Here is a 24,977-nt window from a genome sequence, read left to right on the forward strand (position 1 = left end):
AATCATTGTTTGCTACTGATTTCAAGTATTATTGATGTTATATTTCGTTTGTGTGGAAGACAATATACGTTTCTGTGCCTTTGAATCGTGCTTTGGACTATCATTTCACGACCCCGAGTACCAAAGAACTAACTTTACAATAATTAATATTTGAAACTAAGATTACCTAGTTAAATAAAAAATCACAAAATTGTCGGCCATTTAGGCTTAATGTGTTGGCGAATCAGGGAATTACAATCCCAATTCCTGGGTAATCGGTACCATGTGGCAACATCGGCCCAATCCGGCCCATCATGGCGGTTGTTTACTATTTTGTTTATTAAGCAGTTAATTTCGTTTGAGATTGTTTACAGGAAATAATCATTGTTTTATCACAAGAATTGGTGCAAAATTTTGTAGTGCGTGGTTGCGGTAGTACGTGGTGTCCTGTAAGTGACATAAGATTCCACGCGTAAGTGTTTATTTCGTGATTTCCGACATTGGATCATTGTAAACATTTTTCACATTTTTTACAGTAATTTCTTCCTAAAACGTTTTACCAGTAATTACACTTATCATTTTTAATGATACCTATGTCAAGAAATAAAGATTTTACATTGGTTTCATTGAATTTGAGCAATTTTATATTTTTTGTTTATTTAGAAAGAGCGAGTCTGCCCACAGAGAGCGAGATAGTGATACTTAGTTTGTGCTTCAAGTAGGTATTCGGAGTGTGGCCTCCATTTTTATCTGTAGCTTCATGATCTATCCATATCTGTGTCTGTGGGCTTTGCCTTTACCTGTGGCCTTTACATTCGTTCGGGATGCAGAAATCACTCACTCGGTCTGTGTCAAAAAAATCAAGCAAGCTGTCATTCATTTCAATTTTCATTCATTCATTTCTGGGATTGTGATTTTGTGAGTGCGAGATGTTTATTTTCTCAAGTGAACGTTTATCAGGCATTTTAATTGTTAAATGAATTATAATACTCACATCGATAAGATGCGAAGAATACAAAATTAAACACATGTTGTTATTTTGACTTTAATACGGACTACTTTTCTTTGTTTGTTCTTTGCTATAAAACCTCGCGAATAGTGTTCGTAAGTATTACAAAAATCTCATGTTTTTATTTGTTTAAATACTATTTATTTGCATTTCAATCAAACAAAGTCTTACAATTTTGTCTCTTTCAAGTTTTAGCCGATTTAAACTTGTCATAGCTATTCTACATTTATTTACAAATTGTGTAAAGGACGCGTGAATCATTGAAACTTGGTCATGACGAGACGAGATGTATTTACTTGGATAATTAATAAATAATTTCCATTCGATTGTAGTGACTAACGTAATTGAATCTAACTTTTACTTATCCTTTAATAAGAACACGCATTTCTGTCTGGTTAACGAAATTTTTGTTTACCCATGGATATTGATAAGTCACCTCACCTTGATCAATACAATGAGGTGAATTATTGAATGAATTATACTTTTTTGCATATATTTGTAACAACCTTGTGTACAAGGAAGGAGCATTATGCAAACATAAAATACCTAGGTACTCCATGCATTTTCTTGATTTTGTATGTTTCATTCTAAACTTTATTCTTTGATAGTAGGTATAAGTGATTAATAAATTATGTCTAAATTAACTATTTTCTTCTCTTTGTTTCAATAAGACCTCAGATTATACATTTAGTTGCACAATAGTACATTATTAGATTATTGTCTGTGGTTGTGCCTTTAAATAAATAAATAGCACCTAGATAAAATGACAGAATTTTTAGCTTGATATACTGTCCGCTGTAGTTGTACAATAAAGATAATACATTGCTGTTTGATACTATTTTTGGCACTATAGCAATATTAATATGTATTTAATATTTTAGGAAACCAACAATGGCATCAACTACAATGATAGAAACAATCAGCATTGTTCGACCGTTGAAGGTAAGTTATTTTACATAAATCCTGCTAATCAGCTAAGTTGTTAAAGTCAATACCTACTTTCATCTAATATTATAAAACATGAAAGTTTGTGAACAAGGAAATTCTAAAAAGTAACTACATAAAAAAATATTAATATTAATCAGAGGTTTTGAGGTAGGAATTGTGTAAAGCAATCGTAATCATTTGACAGTTCATAACATATAATAAAATCTGTTAAACAAAGCATTTGACAGAATAATCATACGTTATGAACTGTCAAATGATAACAGCTATTGCTTTACACAATTCCACCTCTTAAATATCAGAATAATCGAAAAAGATGAATAAAGTTTTGAGAGATTAGAGTTTTTCTACTTGACTTAAATGAAGTATTGAACAATCCACTATGTAGTTTTTCATACATTCTACAATTATTGATATGAAATATCTTATGTTGGTGAATTAAAATAACTTGAAAATATGGAACTGCCTGTTATGATGGTCAGCTTTTCAAGTTATTTGAAAAATATTTAGATAACTATTTATGGATAACCAAATTGACACCCTTTCTATAAAGATTACATCTACCTACAGTTAAAGAGAGATGTATGAAAGGATGCTTTCATTAAGGTAAATAAGCACAGAATCGCGATGATAGGAGATCACTGATCAAGTAATTGTTTAAATTAGTTAGAGTTGCCGTGAGTACATAATGTTAGCACCTAGTCAACATAGAGTTATGTCACTAACGGTGGCCACAAGTAAAATTCTTTCCAATGTGGCCTTGGCCTAAACTTTTTCGGACTCCTTTGACGGCAGTGGCCGTCACACGAAAAATGAAAATGTATGTACTTAAATATGCCGGTATGGCATTTAGTGGTTGTGTTGTGGCCGGTGGCCCGTGTGCGGCGACCCTTATTGTTTCGCCTTACGCGTTTATAATCACCATTCTTTATAATCACACTCACCAAATTTCACCATGATGCACTTTGGGATAGAGTTTATTTCCTCAGTCATAGATGCTGATAATGACGATATCGTATGTAATGCAAACGTAATACCTACATGTAACTGAAAGACTGGCCTACATAAGACGAAAGAACAAAAAGGATTAAATTACTTGCATGCATGGTTTATTACATGTCTCCCATTCTTGATCTAATTTAAAAGCCTTTACTCAACGCATTACGTGAAAACCGACAAGTGCGCGAAGCCTAGTATTAGATTAGCGTAGCCAGTTTGCGTGTTGTCACTGTCAGTGAAGATTCGTATCGTGATGCAAACGCACGGGAACTTGACGGCGAGCTACCTCTGGCAGCCAGGGGAGTTCGCCCGTCGGATGCTGGGCGAGCGCCCGTCGCCGGTGCCGCCCACCAGGGACCTCTGGCCGCCGCCGCAGCAGCCGCTGAGCATCAGCACCCTCCACGTAGCCTACATGCAAGATGAACTGCCGCCCAGGAGATCTGCTACGTTGCCGCTTCAACCTTACGCACCCACTATCATACCAGTTGACCAAGATCATCCCAGACCTCGAGTATGCACAGTTGGAACGAACACAGATCCACCTTCTACTATACTCTCCAGACTGAACAGTCTGTTTAAAAAGCAGGAAGAAGTACCCATTGGCCATCCGCCTCCCGGTCGACTCAAAGCCATTCCAAGAGAAACGGTGCTCGACGTGAAAGAAGATGAGAATGCAGCTAAGAAAGCATTCAACGGACTGAAGAAAGCTATATCAGGGGCAAAGTATCGTATCGCTCCCGGTACGGAGACGGTGGAGAGCCCAAAGATTGTGTATGATATGCCGAAACCAGGCGATAGGATGACGACTACTTTCGGAGCTAGAGAACCCAGACGATGGTGGAAGTTGCCTTCGAAGGAAGCTTGCGCTCGGCGTCTCCGCGGCATGGGCAGCTGGTGCCAGCGGCGCCCGCGACGGCCGTCCCGGCGGCAGTCGCAGCCGCCTCGGCTGCAAATCACTCAGGTGTGACGACCCACAAGACTAGAGGACTTTAACGCCCTAAGTAAGAATATTGCTAGCCCTAATGTATCTGTGAAAATATCATTGTACTAAAGATATAAGTGCTAACATTTTTGTGATTTTTTCATTAGTGTGATCGAAGTTTAAGTAGTGTTTCGGCTAATAAATGTGTTTCTGTAATCTGTGTTTTGATGGGCGCGGGCGGGCGGGAAGTCGGGTGTCGTTGCGAGGGGTCGGGGGCGTCCAGGGCGGGCGGCGGCAGTCCCGCGTTAGGCGCCGAGTCGCCCGGTCCGCCCACCTTTATTCCGAAGCCCGCCCTACGATCGCAATCCGCACGCACTCATTTATTTTCCATACCCAACCATCCTTTTGCCTTTCATCCCCAAACTCTATCTGCTATATTGGTTCTACCAGTGCAACAGTCTCGCCTGTGCTATCATTATCTGGACGCAACGTTCCTTTGTGTTGAAAACTCGGTAAAGGTGATTTTTGTGTAGAAGCACAAAACCGGCGCGACCCAATGCGCAATTCGCGCAAATGAGACCAAAAAAATTGGGGCGAAAATATTTTGTTTTATTATTTGCACGTCCCAATTTGTGATTGTGTCCTAAATTCCGAAATTAGTGAAACGAAGAAGCCTACTTCTAGTTTTATTGAACTAAACGGTGGTTAATAATATTCATGAATATCAAACTTCAAACAGTTAATTATTAGGTATTATAAATGGTCGATTGACTTTAAGTTTTTTACATGCTATATGTATTTCGCAATAGACATTTTCAGATGTTGTTTCTTAAAAATAAAATGATGTGTGAATGTGAAAGAATTTTAGTCATCTCTATTTTTAAATCATCCTGGGGTAATTAAGTGGGTTGTGATATAAAAAGTCCAATCCAATGTCTAGCTAGATTCACCCCTCACAGATTTAAAATTGTCAAAGTAAAGGAAGCTGTGTACTTCAACGCACCGTACTGTAAAAGAGCTTAATGGATATTCTGATATCTGCACTTACGTACTAATGCAATCAAGTGGTCGAATTTAAGGTTTAGTACCCACCATACTGTTTTATTATGGCAGCAGTAGTACATAATATACCAAAGTTAATCTTCTCTAACTTGCTTATTTTTTACATTCTAGAAAAATTGGTCTGATTTTTATACCTGCGAATGAATTCATATGCGTGGAAGGGAAAACTTTACGCTTACAACAATACATTAGTTTTTAAACATAACAGACCCTAATCAACATTTTAGATGCCTCGTATGGATTTCAGATGCCTATGGTTGTTTATTACCTCAGGCACCACGTTTGTGGCCTAAGCCTGTTGTTGTTTTATCGCATCGCACATAGATAGAAATTGAATAGTGAGATTGCATAATGCATAAGAATGCACATACCTAGCTAGGTACATTTTTTTGTTAACGACAGGGGAGAATACCTCCAAAAATAAGTCTGCTGTAAAACATTTTGAAAAAATAAATAAAATTAAGTATGGAATTGTACGAGGGGTGTTCAAAAAGTTATGAGAATGGGATATTTCTAGTCATCACAAAAATCGAAAAAAAAAAAAACATGGGCAGGTAGTTTAATTCTTCACTAGAAACTGGTAAAAATTCATTTAAGTTCACCATTGCGTTTAAGAATTACATTCATCTGAACGCGACCAGTCGGAAAGACCTTGTTTTCTGTGGCCAACGCACCCGTTCACAGCCCAGACGTAGCGGTGGACACCAAAAAAAAAAATTGCGTTCCAAAATGCTCAAAAACCCATCATATTCTCTAGCTACGTTAATAGCTCTTTTCCCGATTTAAAAAGTAGTTCAGGGACCTGATATTTGAGGAATTGTCGAGGCAGTATCTTTTTCAGCCCTTTTTGGAGAGTCAAGAAAATCATCCGACTGGTCGTAGTCAAGTGAATGTAATTCATAAACGCAATGGTAAACTTAAATGAATTTTTTAGCAGTTTCTAGTGAAGAATTAAGCTACCTGCCCAATTTTTTTCAGATTTTTGTGATGGCTAGAAATATCCCATTCTCACTTTCTGAACACCCCTCGTATATTCCTGAATTTGAATGTTTTCAAGAAAACATTTCTGATTCAAGAAACAATTTACTTTTCTCACAATCACCGAATTATGCAAGTTTGCATTCTCACTCGTAAAGTAATTTCACTTTTAATATCAATAAAGTTTACACAGTTCAGACCAGATTTCTCCTCATAAAGATTGTGTATATTTGATATGTATCGAAACAAGGCTTGCATGCATGCGAGCTTTCATTCACATGTTCATGGAAAATGTGAATGCAGCCGGCCGTCTATGTAATGTTTGTGTTTCTATTTAAATCTAACTCAACAAAGAAATAGAAAATGAAAGTTTGTTTCTGTTAAGCCTTAACTTTCAACAAAGGAGAATGTATGTTTACTAGGATGTTCAGCTCTGTAATCTAATTGATCTATTAATAGCACGATTCCGTGTATTTTCTTCCAATGACCCGGGATAGGTAGCTCGAAATAATCCCGTTATCTCCCGTTATATTTAGGTACATTTACACGAAATTAACGGAAATGTTTAGTTTCGTCTGACTGAACCTACTGTTTCAAGACTGGACCTAAACTGGGAACAACCTCACAAAGTGCATTTTGTCTCTACTTTGCGTGACCCTTATTCGAATTCTACGAATCGAAAGAGTCCAACACAACCCGAAAGTAAGGCGTTTATTTATTAGCAGAATCAATGCAACATTTGGTTTAGTTTAGTTGGTCGACCTCGTATTTTTAAAGCTATTCTTGGATGTTGTCACGCCAACTGAAGCATTTTTATTATTTGCCTCACTATTATGATGTAGAGAGCACACCTAATTTTTGTCCGGCGCTATGACGCCAACATGCGACCTCATTCGGCAGTAAGTTCTCCCCTACAACGCACGAGTTATACTGCTCTGACCCAAATTCGATGAAAGTCACGCGGAAGGGGTAACCAACGTCACTAATCTTGCTCATATAATTATTTGATGGATGATAGTTAACAGATGGCAGTGACATTGATTTGATCTATTCGCTAACCATTAAGGCCAGGATTTTTGTTAAGTCAATTAGTTTCCCCAGTTTTCCGAATTTGTGGGCTCCTTTGCGGTCCCGGCCCTTTCTGACATTTGATATTATCAATCACCTTTCATTCAATCAGTTCCGGGTTCAAGCCCGTTTTTCTCTGGAACAGCAGGGCTAAATTGACATTGACGAATTATGCCATTCAGTGAACCTCTGTTGTCAGGCTCAGCGTTAATATACGAAAAATTGGGTTTTTATTTTGTAAAGGGTAGAGGAGAGTGTAATCCTTTAAACATGAAAATGTGTTGTTGTTATTTATCATAAAATGGTATCAGACGTTATAATTTAATCAATAGCATAACAAATTAATGAATAAAAAAGAAAATACTGTTCAGCTAATAGGACCTCCCCTAATTAAAAATAAGCTACCTGTGATACTAAGAAAAATAAAGAAGCCTTATTGGGATAGGAAAACAAAATTTCTCACACCATTCATTAGCACAGTCCTGACGCTGTTACACGAATTAACCTTGAAATCCTCATCCCCAACCGTTACAGGTCTAAAGCAAACGTGAATTGAACCCCGGATTAACCCCAAAACACTAGAGCCCTCGCGAATTGTGTGTGCGCATCGTGTTAATACCGAGTCGTTGGTTTGAATTCTTCGAGTGTTAACGTGTGCGGGTGTCGTGGCGGGTCTGGCGGGACGGTAGTCGCATGCAGGGGCGCGCGGGCGCCGGCCCGGGCGGGCAACGCTCTCACCCGCGCGCCCTCCCGCCCCCCGTGCTCCCACCGCCACCGCAGTTCGCCACAGAGCAAGACGAGATGCCTGCCAACCAGATCGCACAGGTGATTGGACTCATCATCATCATTTCAGCCACAGGACGTCCACTGGTGAACATAGGCCTGCCCTTATGATTTCCACACCACATCGCCCATTTGGTAGCGGCCTGCATCTATAGCCTTCTTGCTACCGTTTTCCGATAACCTTGCTGCCCCATCGGTCGTCAGTTCTGCGTATTATGTTTCCTACCCATTACCACTTCAGATTGCTAATCCGTCGGATTATGTCAGCTACTTAGTTCGTTTACGGGTCTCCTCATTTCTGATACGAGATTTGACTTAGGCTCTAGAAAATCCTCTTCAGGTCAAGCAATGTTAGAGTCAAAGTTGATCTTATTAAGAACGTCCTAGACGTGACTATGAATTCTGGAACATCGTGTAATGTAGAGCATAAACTTAGGTCATAATAGAGATATTTAGGCGTTGGTTTATGCAATGATAGAAGTATCTTCCTAAAAGTGGTTCATGAATTTGTATTTTGAGGGTATGGCCTCGCACAAAACCAGTATCTGAATCATTTTGAAGATCAGGGCCTTATGGAAAGTTTATTTATTGGTTTTGTTAAAAGATAATTGCTTCTTGTTGGCCTTCGGTTTGTAATTACCCTTGTGACAAAAAAACAAAATTAATATTCATGAAATCGTCGCGTACCTATAAGGGTAAACACCTTGTTGTTTCAATTTTGTTTAAATAAATAGTGGTAAAATTTAGGCCACGTGGCGTGGGTAATGTTATCATGTTTTCAGTTTCACTACGTTTCTGAGTCACTATGATGTAAGTTTCTCTAGCAAAATAAAAAAAAAAATATACCAAAAAGAAAATGCCTAATAACTCGCGCGATCCAAGAGGAGATCCCCTCCAACTTGGTATGACTCGAAACAATTGAACCATTACAAAGCACTTTGACCATAAATGGTTCCCGCAGACGAGAAGTTGGGGCTGGACCGTATGCGGTCATTGCATGTCAGAAATTCATTTTGAACTTCCGTTTGTCTGGGACTTGGGTTGGGAATGACGAAATGGGATTGTTAACGACCAGTAGGTGTATATTTTTGCATCTTAGTTCCTATCAGTACCACCTACTACCTTGAGAGAGCATATTAATGAAGGAAGTTTTATCAGTGTAATTTAATTTGCGGTAACATTTTAAGCCGGATTGTGATCAAATAGTTATTTACTCAATTACTCATTAAACATAGAAGAAAATTAATGAGGAATTCAAATCAACATAATAATGTTCGACGAAAGTTTCAATCCGGAATCGCATCTGTTCCGAATGGCCAATCGATTTTGATAATTCTATGTCGCTGACTTAATTTAGGTTTAGGTTTGGATAAAAGTGAGCGTGGGAATCGGGTCCCAGTATTAATTTATTCCTGCCCAAGCACATCAGACGGGTCAGTAGTTGCGATACTGGAGGTCCATTCAACCCCTAACTACTTTGTATCTATGATAATGACAAATAAATAATAATTTTCATTCTTCAAAAGGAGGCTGCAATAAAATGTATGTGATGTGAAAATTTCGATATTGGTTACATATTTCGACCATCATCAGACATGAATTGAAGTGATGACTTATTCCACGTAGAATAATTTCAAGAGCTCCTGGCGTATTCCACACAGAGTACTTACCTATACCTATGCAGTCAGAACTTTGTAGATAGACGCAAGTGAGAGCGAAGCCAAGAAAGTATACCGAAAACTCTTATATTAACAGTTTTATGTTCAAGTTCCAGATCAGGGTTCGAAAATATCCGATATTTATTATAAATATCAAAATATCGGATATTTATGATATATATCCGATATATATCAACTTTGATATAATATCAATTTTGTATGAAAGCCATAGTATTATTTTATTGCATTATTCATGAATACTATTGCATATGTGTTACATAAACATGTTTTTAATGTTTTTAAAACTTAAAATCAGACAAATAAAGCAAAAACATAAAATGTCTTTGAAATACGGCCAAATCACCTAAAAAAATAAAAATCTTATGTCAAAAAGGGGTGTGTAATGTATGATATAACTACATATCATATAATACTTAGAGGATATAACATCAAATTATATAAAATCATTTAATATAATAATTATTTACTATAATAAACGAATAATATAATTTTAAATGATATAAAATGGTTTGATATAATGAATATTTTCTATAAAACTTACAATGTATACTATTTAAAACAAATAACATTCAAATCATATAAAAATAAAATGTCGAACAATCAAATGAGATAAAATTCTTTTCCTATAAAACTTAAATCATATAACAATAATAATTTTATATAAAGTTCATTTGTTATAATAAGCATTGCATGCAGCAAGCAAGCAAGCAAACAAGCAAGCTAGCAAACTAGCAAGCAAGCAAGCAAGCGAGCAAGCAAGCAAGTAAGCAAGCGAGCAAGCGAGCAAGCATGCTAGCATGCAGGCAAGCAACCAGGCAAGCAAGCAGGCAAGCAATCAAGCAAGCAAGCAAGCAAGCAAGCAAGCAGGCAAGCAAGCAAGCAAGCAAGCAAGCAAGCAAGCAAGCAGGCAAGCAAGCAAGCAAGCAAGCAGGCATGCAGGCATGCAGCATGCAAATTTGACTAAAAACTTGAGACTTCTGTCACGGCTCCGGCACTGCGGGGCTCTGGCGGTCCCTCGCGTGCTAATCGTCGCAGATGGCTTTCGCTCGACACCGCGTCTTCGGCTTGCTGGCCGGCGAATCGCCGGCCCGCCTCAGCCGCGGCGCCTCGCTTCCAGCCACCTGCTCCTCAGCCCGCGGGCCGCCTCGCCCCTCCGTGCCTACGCGCTTCTAAATTACACTCTAGGGGTAGGGCAGACAAGACTACGTGGAGTCGGTTTTACGGCGATTCGTTTTTGTCACTATAAAGTCATTTATAAGTCAAGCTAAAGAAGAACATACTAAAAGTTATATCCATCAGAAATTATATCAATTAAAGAGTATACCAAATAGTCGTTATAACAAATAATATTTATTACAAGTAATGGTTATGTGAAATATTATTTATATTAAACAAAATTACATCAAATGAGTCTTAGATTAAGTAAGGTTTATATCAAATGTCTTTATGCGTTGTGATTGGTATCTGAAATGACATTATTAGAAATGATATATTATATGAAGTAAACATTATATGTTAAAAAATTATATCAAGTGTTATTATAACATACGTTTATTATACAATATGAACGTTATTGAAATGAATTTATATCATATAAACTTATATAAACTGTCACGCACCCGTCAAAAAGTATAAATACAGTAACAAATTTTTAAAGTTGATATATATCATCAAAACCGGCTTGATATATATCGGATATATATCCGATATATATCTTGATATATATCCCTTGATATATATCCTCGAACCCTGTTCCAGATTGATTCAAATAATTGAGTACACAGCATTTTACCATTTTATGTTCAATTGACATGCACATACTGAACGAAGGTACGATAAAATCCTCTTTGAAAATGAATGCTCGTAGCGAACGAAGCGTGCGCCAGTATTTAGAGCAACTAAACCAGATTGTCAGCATTGTATGAAACGGAAATTGGATCCGCGTTCTCCTATTTTACTTTATATACCCTACTTTGAAACCTTTTTATGCTGTTATTCATCCAGACTTTATTGGATTTATTGTTACTTTTGTTACCTTATGCTTTGTCTCCGGAATATATCAATCTTTTCGTTGCTTCTTAGAGTTCTATTTAGATAATCCGTATAAAAGGGAACGTTTTAATAGAAGGATCGATCAATTTAACAACTGACTAATCTTACAAAATTTTAACCCCTTTTCTTATTTGATCAAATCTGTTGCCTTTACATGTTGTTTTGATAGTGTTTAATAAAATCAAGGGCTCGATTTGCCCTAGTTGGGTGACGCGGACTGGCCGCACGTGAGCCCGTTTTACATTCAATGAATGGAATCCCTCTTGATGACAGACGCTTCCGCCCGCGGACAATTGATTATGCATAGCCCCTTTTATGCGACTACTTTTCAATGATTGTCAATAGAACTAATGTGTATGAGAATATTTTAGAGATTATTTAACGCGTTGATTCTATGGAATGGAATATTTCATGAATTTCATCTTTTCCAAGTCGCGAATGAGAAGGTGTGAGCACAGTATATATATGAGCTAAAGCAGTACGGAAACTAGGCCCTTTCGGCGAGTTAAATACCTACACTTCAACTGAGTGAGAGGGTTGTCGCGCGGAGTGTCGTCCGCGCGCGTCCCTTTATCTGAAGTTTTTAGAGTGACTATGACATCAGCTCATTGGCTATAACGATACCGTTTTTTAACGTATTAGATTTTTCACCATTAACAGTACTTAGTTTTCAAAAAAAATGTGTAAGGTAATAAAAAAAACGTTCAACAATTCAACATAATACAATGTCTTTATTTTTTGTTAGTTAGGTATAAGAAGTTACATATAAACTAGCAAATCAAAATCAAATCAAATTACTTATCAAATAGAACAGATAAATTGTTAAGAAGCGTAATTACGTAATTAATTAAGCATTTTATTTAAAAAGTAATATCAAACTATTTTCACCTTTCATTAAACGCAATACACTCGTGGCATGTTTTTAAATATACAGCGGACAGCGCATGCAATAAAATTATTATTAAATTAAAAACACAACGCGCGCGACACCCGCGACGGATGGACTGCGAGGTTCGCTTAGAGCTCGTGTAAAGCGTGCGTCTGTGTGCGTGAGTGTGATTTCGAGCGTTTGTATGAAGCTTCCGTACTGTTTGATTTATCTACTGTGGTGTGAGGGACCTACAACAAAGTTGTCAGAGATCAAGCAAATGAAAAGTATACTCAAAGGTAGACTTATTTGTATTTCATAAGTAAGAAATATTTATATATAATCTCAAACACGTGTGAGAAGACGCGAACGTGATCTCGAGCAAATACGGAAAGATAAACAATCCGATATTCCCGATATCGCTTTACACTGGGCACAAACGTGACTGTCGCAATCGCAAGTTGTGGACTCGGGGTGTCACTTTCGATGGCTCGAGACGGCGAGAGGTCCTGACGAGTGGCTGTCGAGGGCTCGCAGGGTCCGAGAGGCGGGTCGCTAACAGCTGATGGCGGTCCCCGCGGCCCGAGCGACGGCGGGGCCCGCGATCGATGCCCGCGCCCCCCGCCCCTCACTTCGAGACGCCCGCTGGGTGTCTCACTTTCCCGCTTTTCTTTACCTCATATACACACACATACATAAAGCTATAGCTTCTGACTTCGCGTCATGTTTTGATTCAAGTCCCACTTTGCGTCTTGTACGCGTGATGGATTACAGCCTTTACATACGAGTTGCGCTTCGTCGCGATCCCCTTTGTATGCCATGCTGCCCATTGTTTGCTACGGGAAAGCTTTATTTTAGACTTTTATATACCATAACAAAAAGAAAATCCCTATATGTTTACATTCCAGTTCCTTCATTGCTGTGTTACGACTAGGCGATTGTTTGTTTGTATTATTGAATCATGATTGCTGTTTATTTTCATTTTACAAGTTTATTGTTTTTAGGCGTAATCGTCTTTCATCGACAGATGTTTGCCTGCAGCAGTATTTCTTATTGTGTTGTTGTTACCCCTCGATTTCGGATCAAAATTCAATAAAACAATGCCCTCCGGCTCTCAATATTCACAGGACAGACGTAATTGAATTTGACTGCATCGTCGACACTTGAATAAATTAGATCCAGTCGCAAAATGCGACAAATTCTATTTTCGTTCGGTTGACTGAGATCTGGAATGCGTATGTTGTCTGACAAGGATTTTCGACATGGAAAACAGTATCATAAGGAATTTTGGTAGGTACCTATATACTAGGTATACGTTATTGTTTTAATTTGGTTACAGTAAAATTAATATCTTTCTGTATCACATAGAATGAGAAAAATACTAATTGATGATTGACATATTATATTACTGCATTACCTTTTGTCACATTCTAAAAAGTAAAAAGTATTTGAGCAAAAGATAGGTAATAATATTCAAATTGTGCATTTGCAGACTTACAATTATTTTTTATTTCTATTCGTTTTCTTTCTCTGAAATCAAGGGAGCCCTCCATCGTCGGTGCTTCGTGCCCTTCAAACACTTTGAGTTAAGTTATATTATCATTCCTTTCCCTTCGCTCGTTTGTTGAGTACCTTCTACTGCACGACGAAATTACATCTCGCGTTGATTCCCTTTCCTCGTTCGCTCCTTAATTCTTCTTTGAAGACTTGCATAAAGTTCTATATTGTTCTTTATTATCATTCCTGGTCCGTAATTTGTTTCGGTGAAGTTTTGCGTAGCCATTCCTAAGCTTTTAAGATAACTGGAATGCATTAGTAGCAAAATAATGAATGTGCAAGAAGGAAATACGAGATTTTGATGGAGAGTCGTTACGTAGCTTTGAAAAGGGAAATCTTTCCACATTTACCTGCCACCAATTCTCAGTATTTTTTTCTGGTAAATATGTAGTTAATTAATAAATAACTGGTAGCAGCATAGTATAGATACTCGGATATATCGGATGAGGTTCTCTCAAACTTAAATAACCTGCCTGCATCTAACGATGCAGTTGGGATAATTCCCCAGAACTAAACCAACTGAGGCAAAATAAAGGGTGGTTTGACATTTACCTGTCAATTACTCATTATAACTTCCACTTGATTTCAGGTGATTGCTCTGATATGCGGCCTGCTGGTCGTGATCCTGATGGTGTTGGGCCTGGCGTCGGCGGATTGGTTGATGGCTGCCGGCTGGAGGCAGGGCCTCTTCATGCACTGCATAGACCCCGAGGCGCCCACGCCGCTGCCCTTTGACATTACTGCACAGCCCGGCTGCTATGCGGCTAGACCAGCGCCTTATATTAAGTAAGTGGAATATAAGCTTATGACCATAGCGATTGGCGATTTAGATACGAATATAAGAGACTAGCCGAAAATCGTCCGGTCTTTTGTGAGTAGCCCCTACTCTTCTGGCGTGAAAAGCCCCCAAGTAACCCACCTGCCGTCACCCAGCTTGTGAGTGAATCGTCTTTTCAGCCACAGGACGTCCACTGCTGAATATAGGTCTCCTCCAATGATTTCCAGACGGTTGGCCTGTATCCTTTTAGATTTCTTTAGACATGAAGTTAGTTAAAAACAGATTAGGAGTACGTCAACTCAATAGACAATAGACACCACCAATCAATTGACGTACTTTTTAAAACTGTCAATACGAAACTCTCTCATAGATTTTGTATGGCACTACAAGCAAGTGACGTCACTATTTTGTCAACTCAAACTACTTTTTTTTCTATTACAATGCGACCAAAAATCGTAATTTACAGGTAATTTCAAATTAATTAAGTTTTTAAGACCAGAATGAAGTGTCTTTTTAGAAAAGTTGTGATTTCGAATTATTGGAGAATGGTGTCAAATTGTCCATTGACTGACATATACTACGAGTATTTTTTATTTCAAAATAACTCTGGTTAATTGAAAACGAATTATTATGGTTTTCCAGGGCTAGATTTAAGCTTTTTTTTGTCTGTCGTGGAGTTATTGGATAAATAATAGTGTCAATTACCTTGGACTGCGCTCTCACGTTGTTATCACTTGTTGCAGGGCGGCAGCCGGGCTGTGCGTGGCGACCCTGGCGGCTGATGTCTGCGGCGCGCTCCTCACAGGCCTAGGGCTCCGCTCCACGGAGAACCGCACCAAGTTCCGCTACTACCGGTTCGCGGTGCTAGCCATGGCGCTTGCACGTGAGTGTACTTTCATTTCGATTAATCAGTTTCTTAAAAATTTGTTGCGGCTAATTTTGAGTGATATTTTGACACGAAATTTCACAATCTATACCAGGGGTCTCCAAACTTTGAAACCTTGGGGCATAATATTTTTTTCGGTATGTTGCAAGGGCCATAACAATTTTAATTTTTCTGCCCACCAATGCAAACTTACGCTTATTAGTCTTAAGCTGTCGCGGGCCGGATAGATGCCAGTGGCGGGCCGGTTATGGCCCGCGGGCCGTAGTTTGGAGACCCCTGATCTATACTATATAATATTATAAATGCAAAAGTAACTGTCTCTCTATTACACTTTCACGTCTGAACCACTGAACCATTTTTGGTGAAAATGATATTAATAGAGATATAGATAGATTTTCCTCGACAGGCGAAATGTTACGCGGGCAAAAACTAGTAAAATATACGTATTTTAGTTATTTGGCTCTTTCATGGATTTATTTTAATTTCCCGCAAAATCAGGCTTCAAAATGTCATCGAGTCCAATGCTAATTATATTGTGTACCCAATAACTTTACTCTATCCCACGTTTTCTCATATCTTATGATTCTGCGTCAGTGTAAAATAATTCGGCGCAGAAATCGTCTGAATATCACCTGTTGTTCGTCATAACATGACCAAAGTCCAATAAACAAGCATTAACATTTCTTAGCTCTTTTGTATAATACCTATGTATTTATCTCCACGATAGACAGGTCATGACATGGCCTCATTTTCTGATGATAAACTACTAATTGATGCATTAACAAAACATTGTCTGTTGTTTCAGTGATGTGCATATTAATAGCGCTAGTGATCTACCCGGTTTGTTTCGCCGCAGAGTTAAATTTGGGTATGTATTTGAGTGCTTTTTATCGGAACATTGGCCAGCGTCGGCTGATCGATCTCTGTTGTGTAAACTTTGGTCGGGTTTCTTCTTTACATTACGTTGAACAAATATTTATCTATTTTCGTTGTTATAGTCTATCCAATATAGCTTGATTAGAATGACGGCTGTCAAACGAATGTGACTAGTGCTGGGTATGTTTCGTACGGTTCACATAGATGTATCGATAAGTTTTCGAAAAAATGATATAAAAAAATGCACCCAATTTTTCTTCATATCTTTATTCATAAAAATGACAATTATGATTTAAATTTAAAGACAGTAAAATTTAAAATTCATGTCAAGGGTGTACAACCTAAGTCGTAGTCATTATCATCAGTGTTCTTCAGTGGGTTTTTCCTCTCGCTAGAGGGCGGTGGGCATCTCTTCTAGAGCAACGGTGCTATGAATACCCAAAAAATTACCGGTGATTGATTTCCGATGTTTGATTATTTAAGAATGAAATGTTTTTTGGTTTTTAATAGTGAACATTTAGAAAAACGTATAACTTGACTTAAATATGTTAAAACATTAGTTAGAAAAAAAAGGACATTGTCAGAAACCGCCTAAAAAACCGCCCAAAAACATTAACCCATCATAATTATTTTCTATTTTTTTTAATACATTAAGCACCCTTTCATTCTAATGGACACTTAAGCATTGAAAAATTAAATAAATAAGTCTTTTAACGTTTATTCTATAATACTATTACAACTTCCGGACGTTTTGGTGCGTGGCATGGTCTAAAACCTATCAAGTTCCATAATTTTTGCCGATAAAATCTGTACGAGGCATTACCGTACTTTATTGCTGGGAGTCCATGTATAGTGATGTTCCTGCGGCCATCATAGACAATAAAATATCGATTTTGAAAATAAAATAAATCGATTAAACTGCTTTGAAGACTAGATTTGCGTTAAAAGCTAAAAAGATATTGACAGTTTGACACTATTACAAGAAGATATCTAAAGTGTCCAACTGGTCGAAGGTCGTAAATAAAATAAAAATAATTAGGACCATAAACTGATATTCATGGTATCATAACTGTAAAAGTGTCAGAATCCGATGTTGAATCCAATGCCAGTTGAAGTGTGAGAAACATATATATTTTTTTTTATGTGACAGGAGGCAAATGAGCAGACGGATCACCTGATATCAACCTAGTATAGTTGCCAGTCTCTCATAATCTATGCCAATGAGGGTTTTCGCGATTGAAAAATCCGCCAGATGGCAATACGTAGACGTGAGGTCCAAATGCTGCATGATTGGTTATTTTTGACATGACATTGACAGATATCCACCAATCATGCAGCATTTGGACCTCGCGTCTACGTATTGCCATCTCGCGGATTTTTCAATCGCGAAAACCCTCATTCATAGCACATGTATAATAATAGACCAAATGAACTTTTATAGATTGTGAAAGAGAAGATAAAGATTTTATTATTTTATTAAAATCTTGCCACGAGGTAGTTTTTCAGTAGAAACCAGGATTGGATAATCGCTACAGGCAAGTATCAGAACATTTTATAAATATTTTTAATCGATTATATCCATGTGAATCGTTTTAATAAATTATCATTTTACTTTTTCAATTAAAACTTTTTCAATCCCTAGTCTTGTCAAACTGTCATAATGTCAACAAATTATAAATGTCACGTCAGTTGACTCAATTTCAGTCTTCTGTGCGTTTATTGTATTTTTATTTCAATGAAATAGTGCTAAAGGGTTAGTACTAAAACTGAAAGCCTTTTTTCAGAAAGAAAACCAATGTGGTGCCCTTATTATTCATGCTGTTTGAAAGTTACAAGTCAGTGATACAGAGTTGCCGACATTATAACTCCGTAGTGATACCATACCAAAGAAGAAGTTTTCCTAAACACTTGTGTTGTTTTTATATGTGATCGAATAAAAAGGATTAATTCTACTGCTCAAATGGAATAACTTATCCCAAGAGACCGAATATAAAAAAACCTCTCCATAGAAATTATCACCATCACGAGGATGTGAATTTTTTTGAGAATTTGATATTGGTCCTGTAAGAAAAGTAGTTGTGTTTCAGTAGTAGAATCAACCCTTCTTGTTTCATCAGCAAGAGTAACTATAAAAACGCCCTGTAGGTAGGTATTATTAAGCTGAAGAGTTTGTTTAGTGTCAAAGACTGTCACACAGTGTAACTTAAATTGGCATATTATGATAATGAACATAAAAACTTAAATAAATATTTATGTTAATATTTTTTCTATTTATTTATTTTCCCAAAGCTTCACAGTGACAGCTGAAACAGCAATACTGTTAACAAAACAGTAAAACTAAACTTGGAACAAACTGTTACAAATATGAGGGGTTTAATATTTTACAAATTAAAATAAAACCGCATGTTGCTTTACTTTCTCGTATAGGTAATAAATGTAATTAATGGCTAGATTATTAATGTTACTTTGTTACCCTCAATAGTGAGGAAATCTTATAAAATGGTAACCCTGATTTTTATTGTCATTCAAGTGCTCTTTCTTCGCATAGGCTTCTGTGATTTGGCCAAGGGCCACACACATTGCGATAACATTATGCGACATTGATTTGACAGCAGCGGAGTGAAGTCTTGCGACTATGCAAAATGATACCCTGTAATCGTAGCGCATACAGACATAGACGGGGCGGGGCACATAGCTCGTAGAGCTGATGGCCGCTGGGGCAGGAAAGTTCTTGAGTGGCGACCACGAGCCGAAAGACGTAGCGTGGGCAGGCCTCCCACTAGGTGGACCGACGATCTGGTGAAGGTCGCGGGAGGTGCCTGTATGCGAGCGGTGCAGGATCGGTCTTCGTGGAAATCCTTGGGGGAGGCCTTTGTCCAGCAGTGGACGTCTTTTCGGCTGAAACGAACGAACGAACGATACGTATTACCACTATTTACCAGACATTACTATTTATTGCATACTCGCCGGATTACACGTATGAGCACGCGCGTAACAGCTTCGGCCTTGCATTATTATAAGATCTTGTTCCGCCCTTTTACGAACTTCCTCCGTGAGGATATCCCCGCCGAATTCTATGATGAACCTATCAAAAGTCATATTCTGCAATGTCAACCCACCACAAGGTGGACCGACGACCTGATAAAGGTAGCGGGAAGGCGCTGGATGCAGGCCGCTACCAACCGTGCGATGTGGAAGTCATTGGGGGAGGCCTATGTTCAGTAGTGGACGTCCTGTGGCTGAAATGATGATGATGATGAAGAAATGAATGAAAATGACAAATCTTCGAACGTGTATAATACCGTGCCAAAGTAATCATATAATTTTGGCACCTTAATAACTATTGCCGTTTTTGTTGTAAAGATCATGCAGCGCTACTTGCGGATATTATTGGAAAGAAAACTATGTGGGCTCTAGATCTGAAGCCGCTTTAACGAACACGAAGTGCTCATACAATGCGGCGTATTTTCTTCCAGTCTTTAGTCAGGACTTTAGTCGAATTAAAACCCCGGTTGAACGTGATATAGCCGCACTAGAATACGATGCTTTTTTGCATAATCGCAAGACTTCGTTCCGGTGTCGACCGAATGTTATCATGATGTATGTGGCCCAGGGGTTACCGTAGCCGCTAAGGTTTGAAACTTCTTGCTTAAAATATTGTAGTCTTTGGCATAGACTACGATGGTAGTCATGGAGATAGGAGTTTGTTATCTCGTGTCAGATGTAAATGGTGAAAAGAAAACTCATGATTCGTGGTATTTTTATGTAATATGTAGGTATTTTATAAAAGTGGAACCCCGAGTGATCTCCAAAACCCATTCTATTATTATATACGATTCGGCTTCGATATCTATAATACAATAGGAGTTTATTTCATGTGTCAGATGACAAGGGTGGAAACAACCTACGATTCATGTTGTTTATTTACGTGCAATATGTGGGCATATTGTAAAAGTGGAATGCCGAGTTGTATTTCTAAAACTTGTTCTATTATTTTATACTATTTGGCTGCGACTCGGCGTGACGACAATACAAAACATTTTTCGCGAATCGGTGTTCATACATTCACACAATACATTAGACGCCATGTTGTCATAAACGACATATTATAAAATCGCTGTGATTTAATATTCTTAATCATTAATTTTATGGCAAGTGTCCATCAGGAATCATTGTTCTTACACACAGAATCGTATTATTTCGCTTTCGGGTAGTAATATGTCAAAATTGTTGGTTCTTTAGGCGAACAATGTATGGAGAACGAACATTGTCCTTTGTTAAATATGTTAAAAAATTAGTTTTAATTTAATATGACATTTGTCGATATGTCCCAACACTAACATTTTTGTAACTCGAGATAACCTTGTAGAGACGTCGTTAATACTCTAGCTTGATTTTTATAATTTCGAATTACTACTTACTGGTGTAATTCAACGCTGCATTTACACGAAATTAACATTTTTATTGGAAGCACTGTCGTCGAAAATATTGTTTGTAGGTCAGACGTGAATTATTTCTTGTCCGCCAATATTTAGCTCTCATTGATCGCTACTACAAAGTTATGTCGTTACTTTTGATGGCAGCTGTCATTCTAATCAAGCTATATTGGATAGACTATAAGACATTCATTTATTTTATTGAAGTGGAAAAATGCAACCTGCTGCATGTATTATTTTTCTTGCTTAAGCCCGGTAGCACACTTCTACCTGGAAACCATGGTTATTTATTTTTTTATTTAATAATAATTTAATAAGATATTTAATTAAAAAAAAATTGACGGATTTTTTTACTGGATGTGACGTTTCAAGTGAGCCAGAATGGTCACTCGAGTTGCCTCACTTTTCTTGCGCGGAAATGTTGAAATGCTTCTATTTTAATTAATCTATGGGTACGTCACATCCTACTAATATTATAAATGCGAAAGTTTGTGTGGATGTCTGGAGGTATGTCACTCTTTCACGCAAAAACTACTGAACGGATTTGGATGAAACTTTGCAGTATTATTGTTTAGCCTGAATAACATATAGGCTACTAGCTTTCCGCCCGCGGCTTCGCCCGCGTGGAATTTTGTCTGTCACAGAAAAACTTTATCGCGCGCGTCCCTGTTTCAAAAACCGGGATAAAAACTATCCTATGTTCTTTCCCGGGACTCAAACTATCTCTATGCCAAATTTCATCAAAATCGGTTGCGAGGTTTAAGCGGGAAAGCGTAACAGACAGACAGACAGATAGAGTTACTTTCGCATTTATAATATTAGTTGGGATAATTTATGACGATCTGTCACAAACACAATTTCACGCGGGTGAAGCCGCGGGCAAAAGCTAGTACTTTATGAAGGTTTGATACTGACCGCTTGTTTTTGCGCGGACTATTTATCTTTATGAAGGTTCATGCTCTATGAAGGTTTGATATTGACCGTTTTAACATGCGTGGTCAGGTAACCGGTCGGTGTGGGAGTTTGGCTGGGCGTACGGCGTGGGCTGGGGCGCCGCCATCTTCCTCTTCGGCGCCGTCGTGCTGCTGCTGTGCGACAAGGAGAGCGAGGAGGTCTACTTCAAGCAGCGGAAAGTGAGTCACTTCATTATGTTGCACTTATTTATAAGTATGTCGCTAGCAAGTTTATTTCTAAAAAGACGAATCTTAAAACGATGATCTCCCAAATTAATATTTAACTGTTCAAACCACAATTGAATGGACTAGGATGTGCGCCGTGACAATATCTTATCGATGATTTAAGACGTTAAAATGTATGGGCTTATCGCGTAAAATCGGTAAAATGCGCGATAAAAGCTTGTCGCGGCGCGCATCCTAGTATTCTTAGGCCTACAGGCTTAGCTAGTTTATCATTGGCACTAAATGTAAGTGGGATGTTTTTCTTATTACTACCTTAACGAATTGCATGCTCGTTGGCCGTTAAAGGGCCCGGTATAGCCAGAGTAGCCGTAAAGCTGTGTATTTTGAGGCAACGGTCCAGAGTCAAGTCTTCTTTCTATTGTATTGTGTCGGAGGCAAGTGATGTAACAGTGTTCTGTCCCGCAGGTGGTGCAGGCGGACGGGGGCGCGCGCCCCTAGGGCCGCGGGCGCCTGCCCGACCTGGTGCCGTGAGGCGCGCCCCGGGGCTAGGCCCGCAGCCAGCGCCACGCAGCGGCCCCTTCAGTGCTCCCAACCCGACGTCCGACTAGTGTAGCGGGCGGGCGGGTTCGCTCAGCAGAATCTCTGTTAGATAAGTACAATGAAACGGAGCACTGAACACGGGTCCGTACAGGTGTGTGAATGCGATCGTCATCGGACCCCGGCAGCCTCGTCCGCCCCCCGAAATCTGCGCAGGGCGGGCGCGGGGGCGGCGGCTGCCGGCGGTCGGAACATCTCCAACGGTGAACCGCACGGATAGCGTTATCTTTTGTTATCGAAAAATTCATAGTGCTCTGACTGAATCGAATCCCTGAATCTCATTTTAACAGCGTTACGAGTTAAATCCAGACGGACTATGATTAAATTCGGCCATATTTAGCGCGAGTGCTATGATTTATGTCGGTTTATTTCGCGTAGTGCGTTTTGTTAATTTGGAAGTCGAAGCCCGGCGGTGGCGACTGCGTCGGCGCATCGACCGAGCAGCTTTAAGTTTAAGTGAGAGCTAGCCTCTCGGGGCCATATTTTCGTTTAGCTTGTAGAGTTAAGTTCGTTTTACGGAATCTTTAGCGAAGGAACGGAGCGGCAGGCGGAGGTCGGCCGCGTCCCGCGCACCTCTGTAATCGTTCCAAAGAGCGTCGCTTGTATTTATTCGCCTTAATTTATTATTCCGTAGTGGTAGTGCGGTCGCGTTGCGGCACGAGCGTGGCGGCGGGCGGGGGCGCCGGTCGGGCGGGCGGCTCGCGAGGCGAGCGCGTCTGGACTAGTGTAGTGCGCGAGTGAGTGGCCGGGACCACGGTGACGTCACGGACGCGCGTCCGTGTGCGAACGATTGTACACGTCAGTTTCGATTGAAGTTACCTTAGTGCGGTTCTCTCGCCACTGTGTGAAATCTATTTTATTAATGTTTATACTAACGTCGTATAAATGTATCTATTCGTGTATTTTTTTTTACTTCTCAGTGATATTATAGAATCTCTTTCAGTATTATTTATGATGAAGTTGCAGAATTTACGATAAATCACCTGATTTGGAATTGAATTATTTAAGAATAAACATTATATTTTCTTAATATTTACCTAAAGTAAAGGTATCTCTTAACAAAAACGATAATTATTTATCATTGTAATAAATTGTTATGACAGTAATATTTATTGTAAGTGTAATATTAATGTTGCGAACATCACGAATGTATAGACAGAAACTGTTAGTATCGAAAATCCGGTAATTTCATTTGAAAGTTCCGCCGATGGATTTTGTAGAAATAGTGAAATATCTCGTCTATTCGTAATCTCTATGTGTAATTGTATTTAAATCTCTTGGTTATGGCTTTAATTTTATAAGTTGTGTAACAGATACACACATTTTGTGATAGTTCGGTAGCTAACATCAAGGCCTTTTTGAATGAATCGGAATTAATTTTGAATGAAGGCTTTATTTATTATAACTATTTTAGAATTTAATGTTTTGAAAATTAAATTTAGTCATTAATCGTACACTAATCTTGTCACATAATTGTTAATGTTAGGCCTCGGGATCGTATGGCACTTGCTAAGAAGTTGTCAATTGAACCGGTTTGTAACTCTTGACTGTTTTACACTAATATGATTTGTATGCACTAGGCCAACTATTTATTTAACTTATTCTTACTGGTTGTTAAGAATGTTGTAGAATACGTCTTGTTTAAAGATGACCATACATACAGTTAGCATTTTTATTATTATGATGATTCTAAAGCCCAAACTTATAGGTGATACACATGTCTGTCTGTAAGTTATGGTTTTAGCTGTAGGATATAACTCACACTGCCATTGTATGTTACTGATTGATCCTTTATTGATAGTTTGTCATTTATTTACTGATGTTGGAACAATCACGAGAAATGTGTAATAAATGGACATTCTTTTGTATTTATTATAAGTGTACATTTAACATAGTTATTATGACCCCTTATAATGTAATTATCGAAAGACATTAGCTACTTAATTTTATGCACAGTCATACTGCATTTGTACACGGGCAATTATCAGGAATTGCACAATGTAACTCATGTAAATAAAATATAAGTAATTTTGTGGTGACATTTAAAAAGGTTTAAATTCATCATGCATGAATTATCTAAAAATAAATAAAATACCCTATACAGTAAGTAACTTTCTCAGATACAATTTTAAAAATATTCGTATTTCCCGAATTACATTGCATTGCATTTATGTGTACAAATGTCCGTGTGAAAACCCAGTGTCATACCTACTTTTTAGTTTGATATCTAAATGTTTTTGTAATTGCCCGGTATATCCACATAATGTCCATTTTATTAGCCAAATTAAAAGTCATATCAATGAGATTCAATAAAGTACCTAGTGAAAATTGGTTTGTTTAATTTTCCTCCTAACTCTTTACAGG

The 24,977-nt window shown here is 38.3% G+C and overlaps 2 protein-coding genes across 5 annotated transcripts; both read left to right on the forward strand.

Annotated features, from left to right (window-relative positions):
- The first annotated feature begins 848 nt into the window (after positions 1-848).
- Positions 849-24,941, forward strand: LOC135075104 (transmembrane protein 47). 4 transcript variants are annotated; one of them, XR_010257964.1, is made up of 8 exons: positions 4,164-4,366; positions 7,497-7,787; positions 14,491-14,687; positions 15,423-15,562; positions 16,371-16,433; positions 21,880-22,010; positions 22,482-22,707; positions 23,248-24,941. XR_010257964.1 is itself a non-coding variant. In XM_063969444.1 (7 exons), exons 2-7 carry the CDS (start codon positions 1,880-1,882, stop codon positions 22,512-22,514), a joined length of 615 nt encoding a protein of 204 aa, XP_063825514.1. In that variant the 5' UTR covers positions 849-1,083; positions 1,870-1,879; the 3' UTR covers positions 22,515-24,941. The 4 variants fall into 4 exon arrangements, 3 of the variants coding, with proteins under 3 accessions (XP_063825514.1, XP_063825513.1, XP_063825512.1); XM_063969444.1 differs by lacking the exons at positions 4,164-4,366; positions 7,497-7,787 and adding exons at positions 849-1,083; positions 1,870-1,930 and having other exon boundaries at positions 22,482-24,941; XM_063969443.1 differs by having other exon boundaries at positions 4,164-4,372; positions 22,482-24,941.
- Positions 3,186-4,070, forward strand: LOC135075379 (uncharacterized). The gene has a single exon (XM_063969823.1). The coding sequence runs from the start codon at positions 3,186-3,188 to the stop codon at positions 3,897-3,899; it is 714 nt and encodes a 237-aa protein (XP_063825893.1). The 3' UTR covers positions 3,900-4,070.
- Positions 24,942-24,977: the final 36 nt, after the last annotated feature.

The sequence above is a fragment of the Ostrinia nubilalis genome, chromosome 10 (assembly GCF_963855985.1).
Source record: "Ostrinia nubilalis chromosome 10, ilOstNubi1.1, whole genome shotgun sequence".
Taxonomy (NCBI): Eukaryota; Metazoa; Arthropoda; class Insecta; order Lepidoptera; family Crambidae; genus Ostrinia; species Ostrinia nubilalis.

Excerpts from the sequence above, each read along its gene's own strand:
- LOC135075379 (XM_063969823.1), top strand. The coding sequence starts at position 3,186 with ATGCAAACGCACGGGAACTTGACGGCGAGCTACCTCTGGCAGCCAGGG.
- LOC135075104 (XM_063969443.1), top strand. The coding sequence starts at position 7,656 with ATGCAGGGGCGCGCGGGCGCCGGCCCGGGCGGGCAACGCTCTCACCCG. Across the intron at positions 7,788-14,490 it reads CTGCCAACCAGATCGCACAG|GTGATTGCTCTGATATGCGG; the intron begins GTGATTGGACTC and ends ACTTGATTTCAG. Across the intron at positions 14,688-15,422 it reads AGACCAGCGCCTTATATTAA|GGCGGCAGCCGGGCTGTGCG; the intron begins GTAAGTGGAATA and ends CACTTGTTGCAG.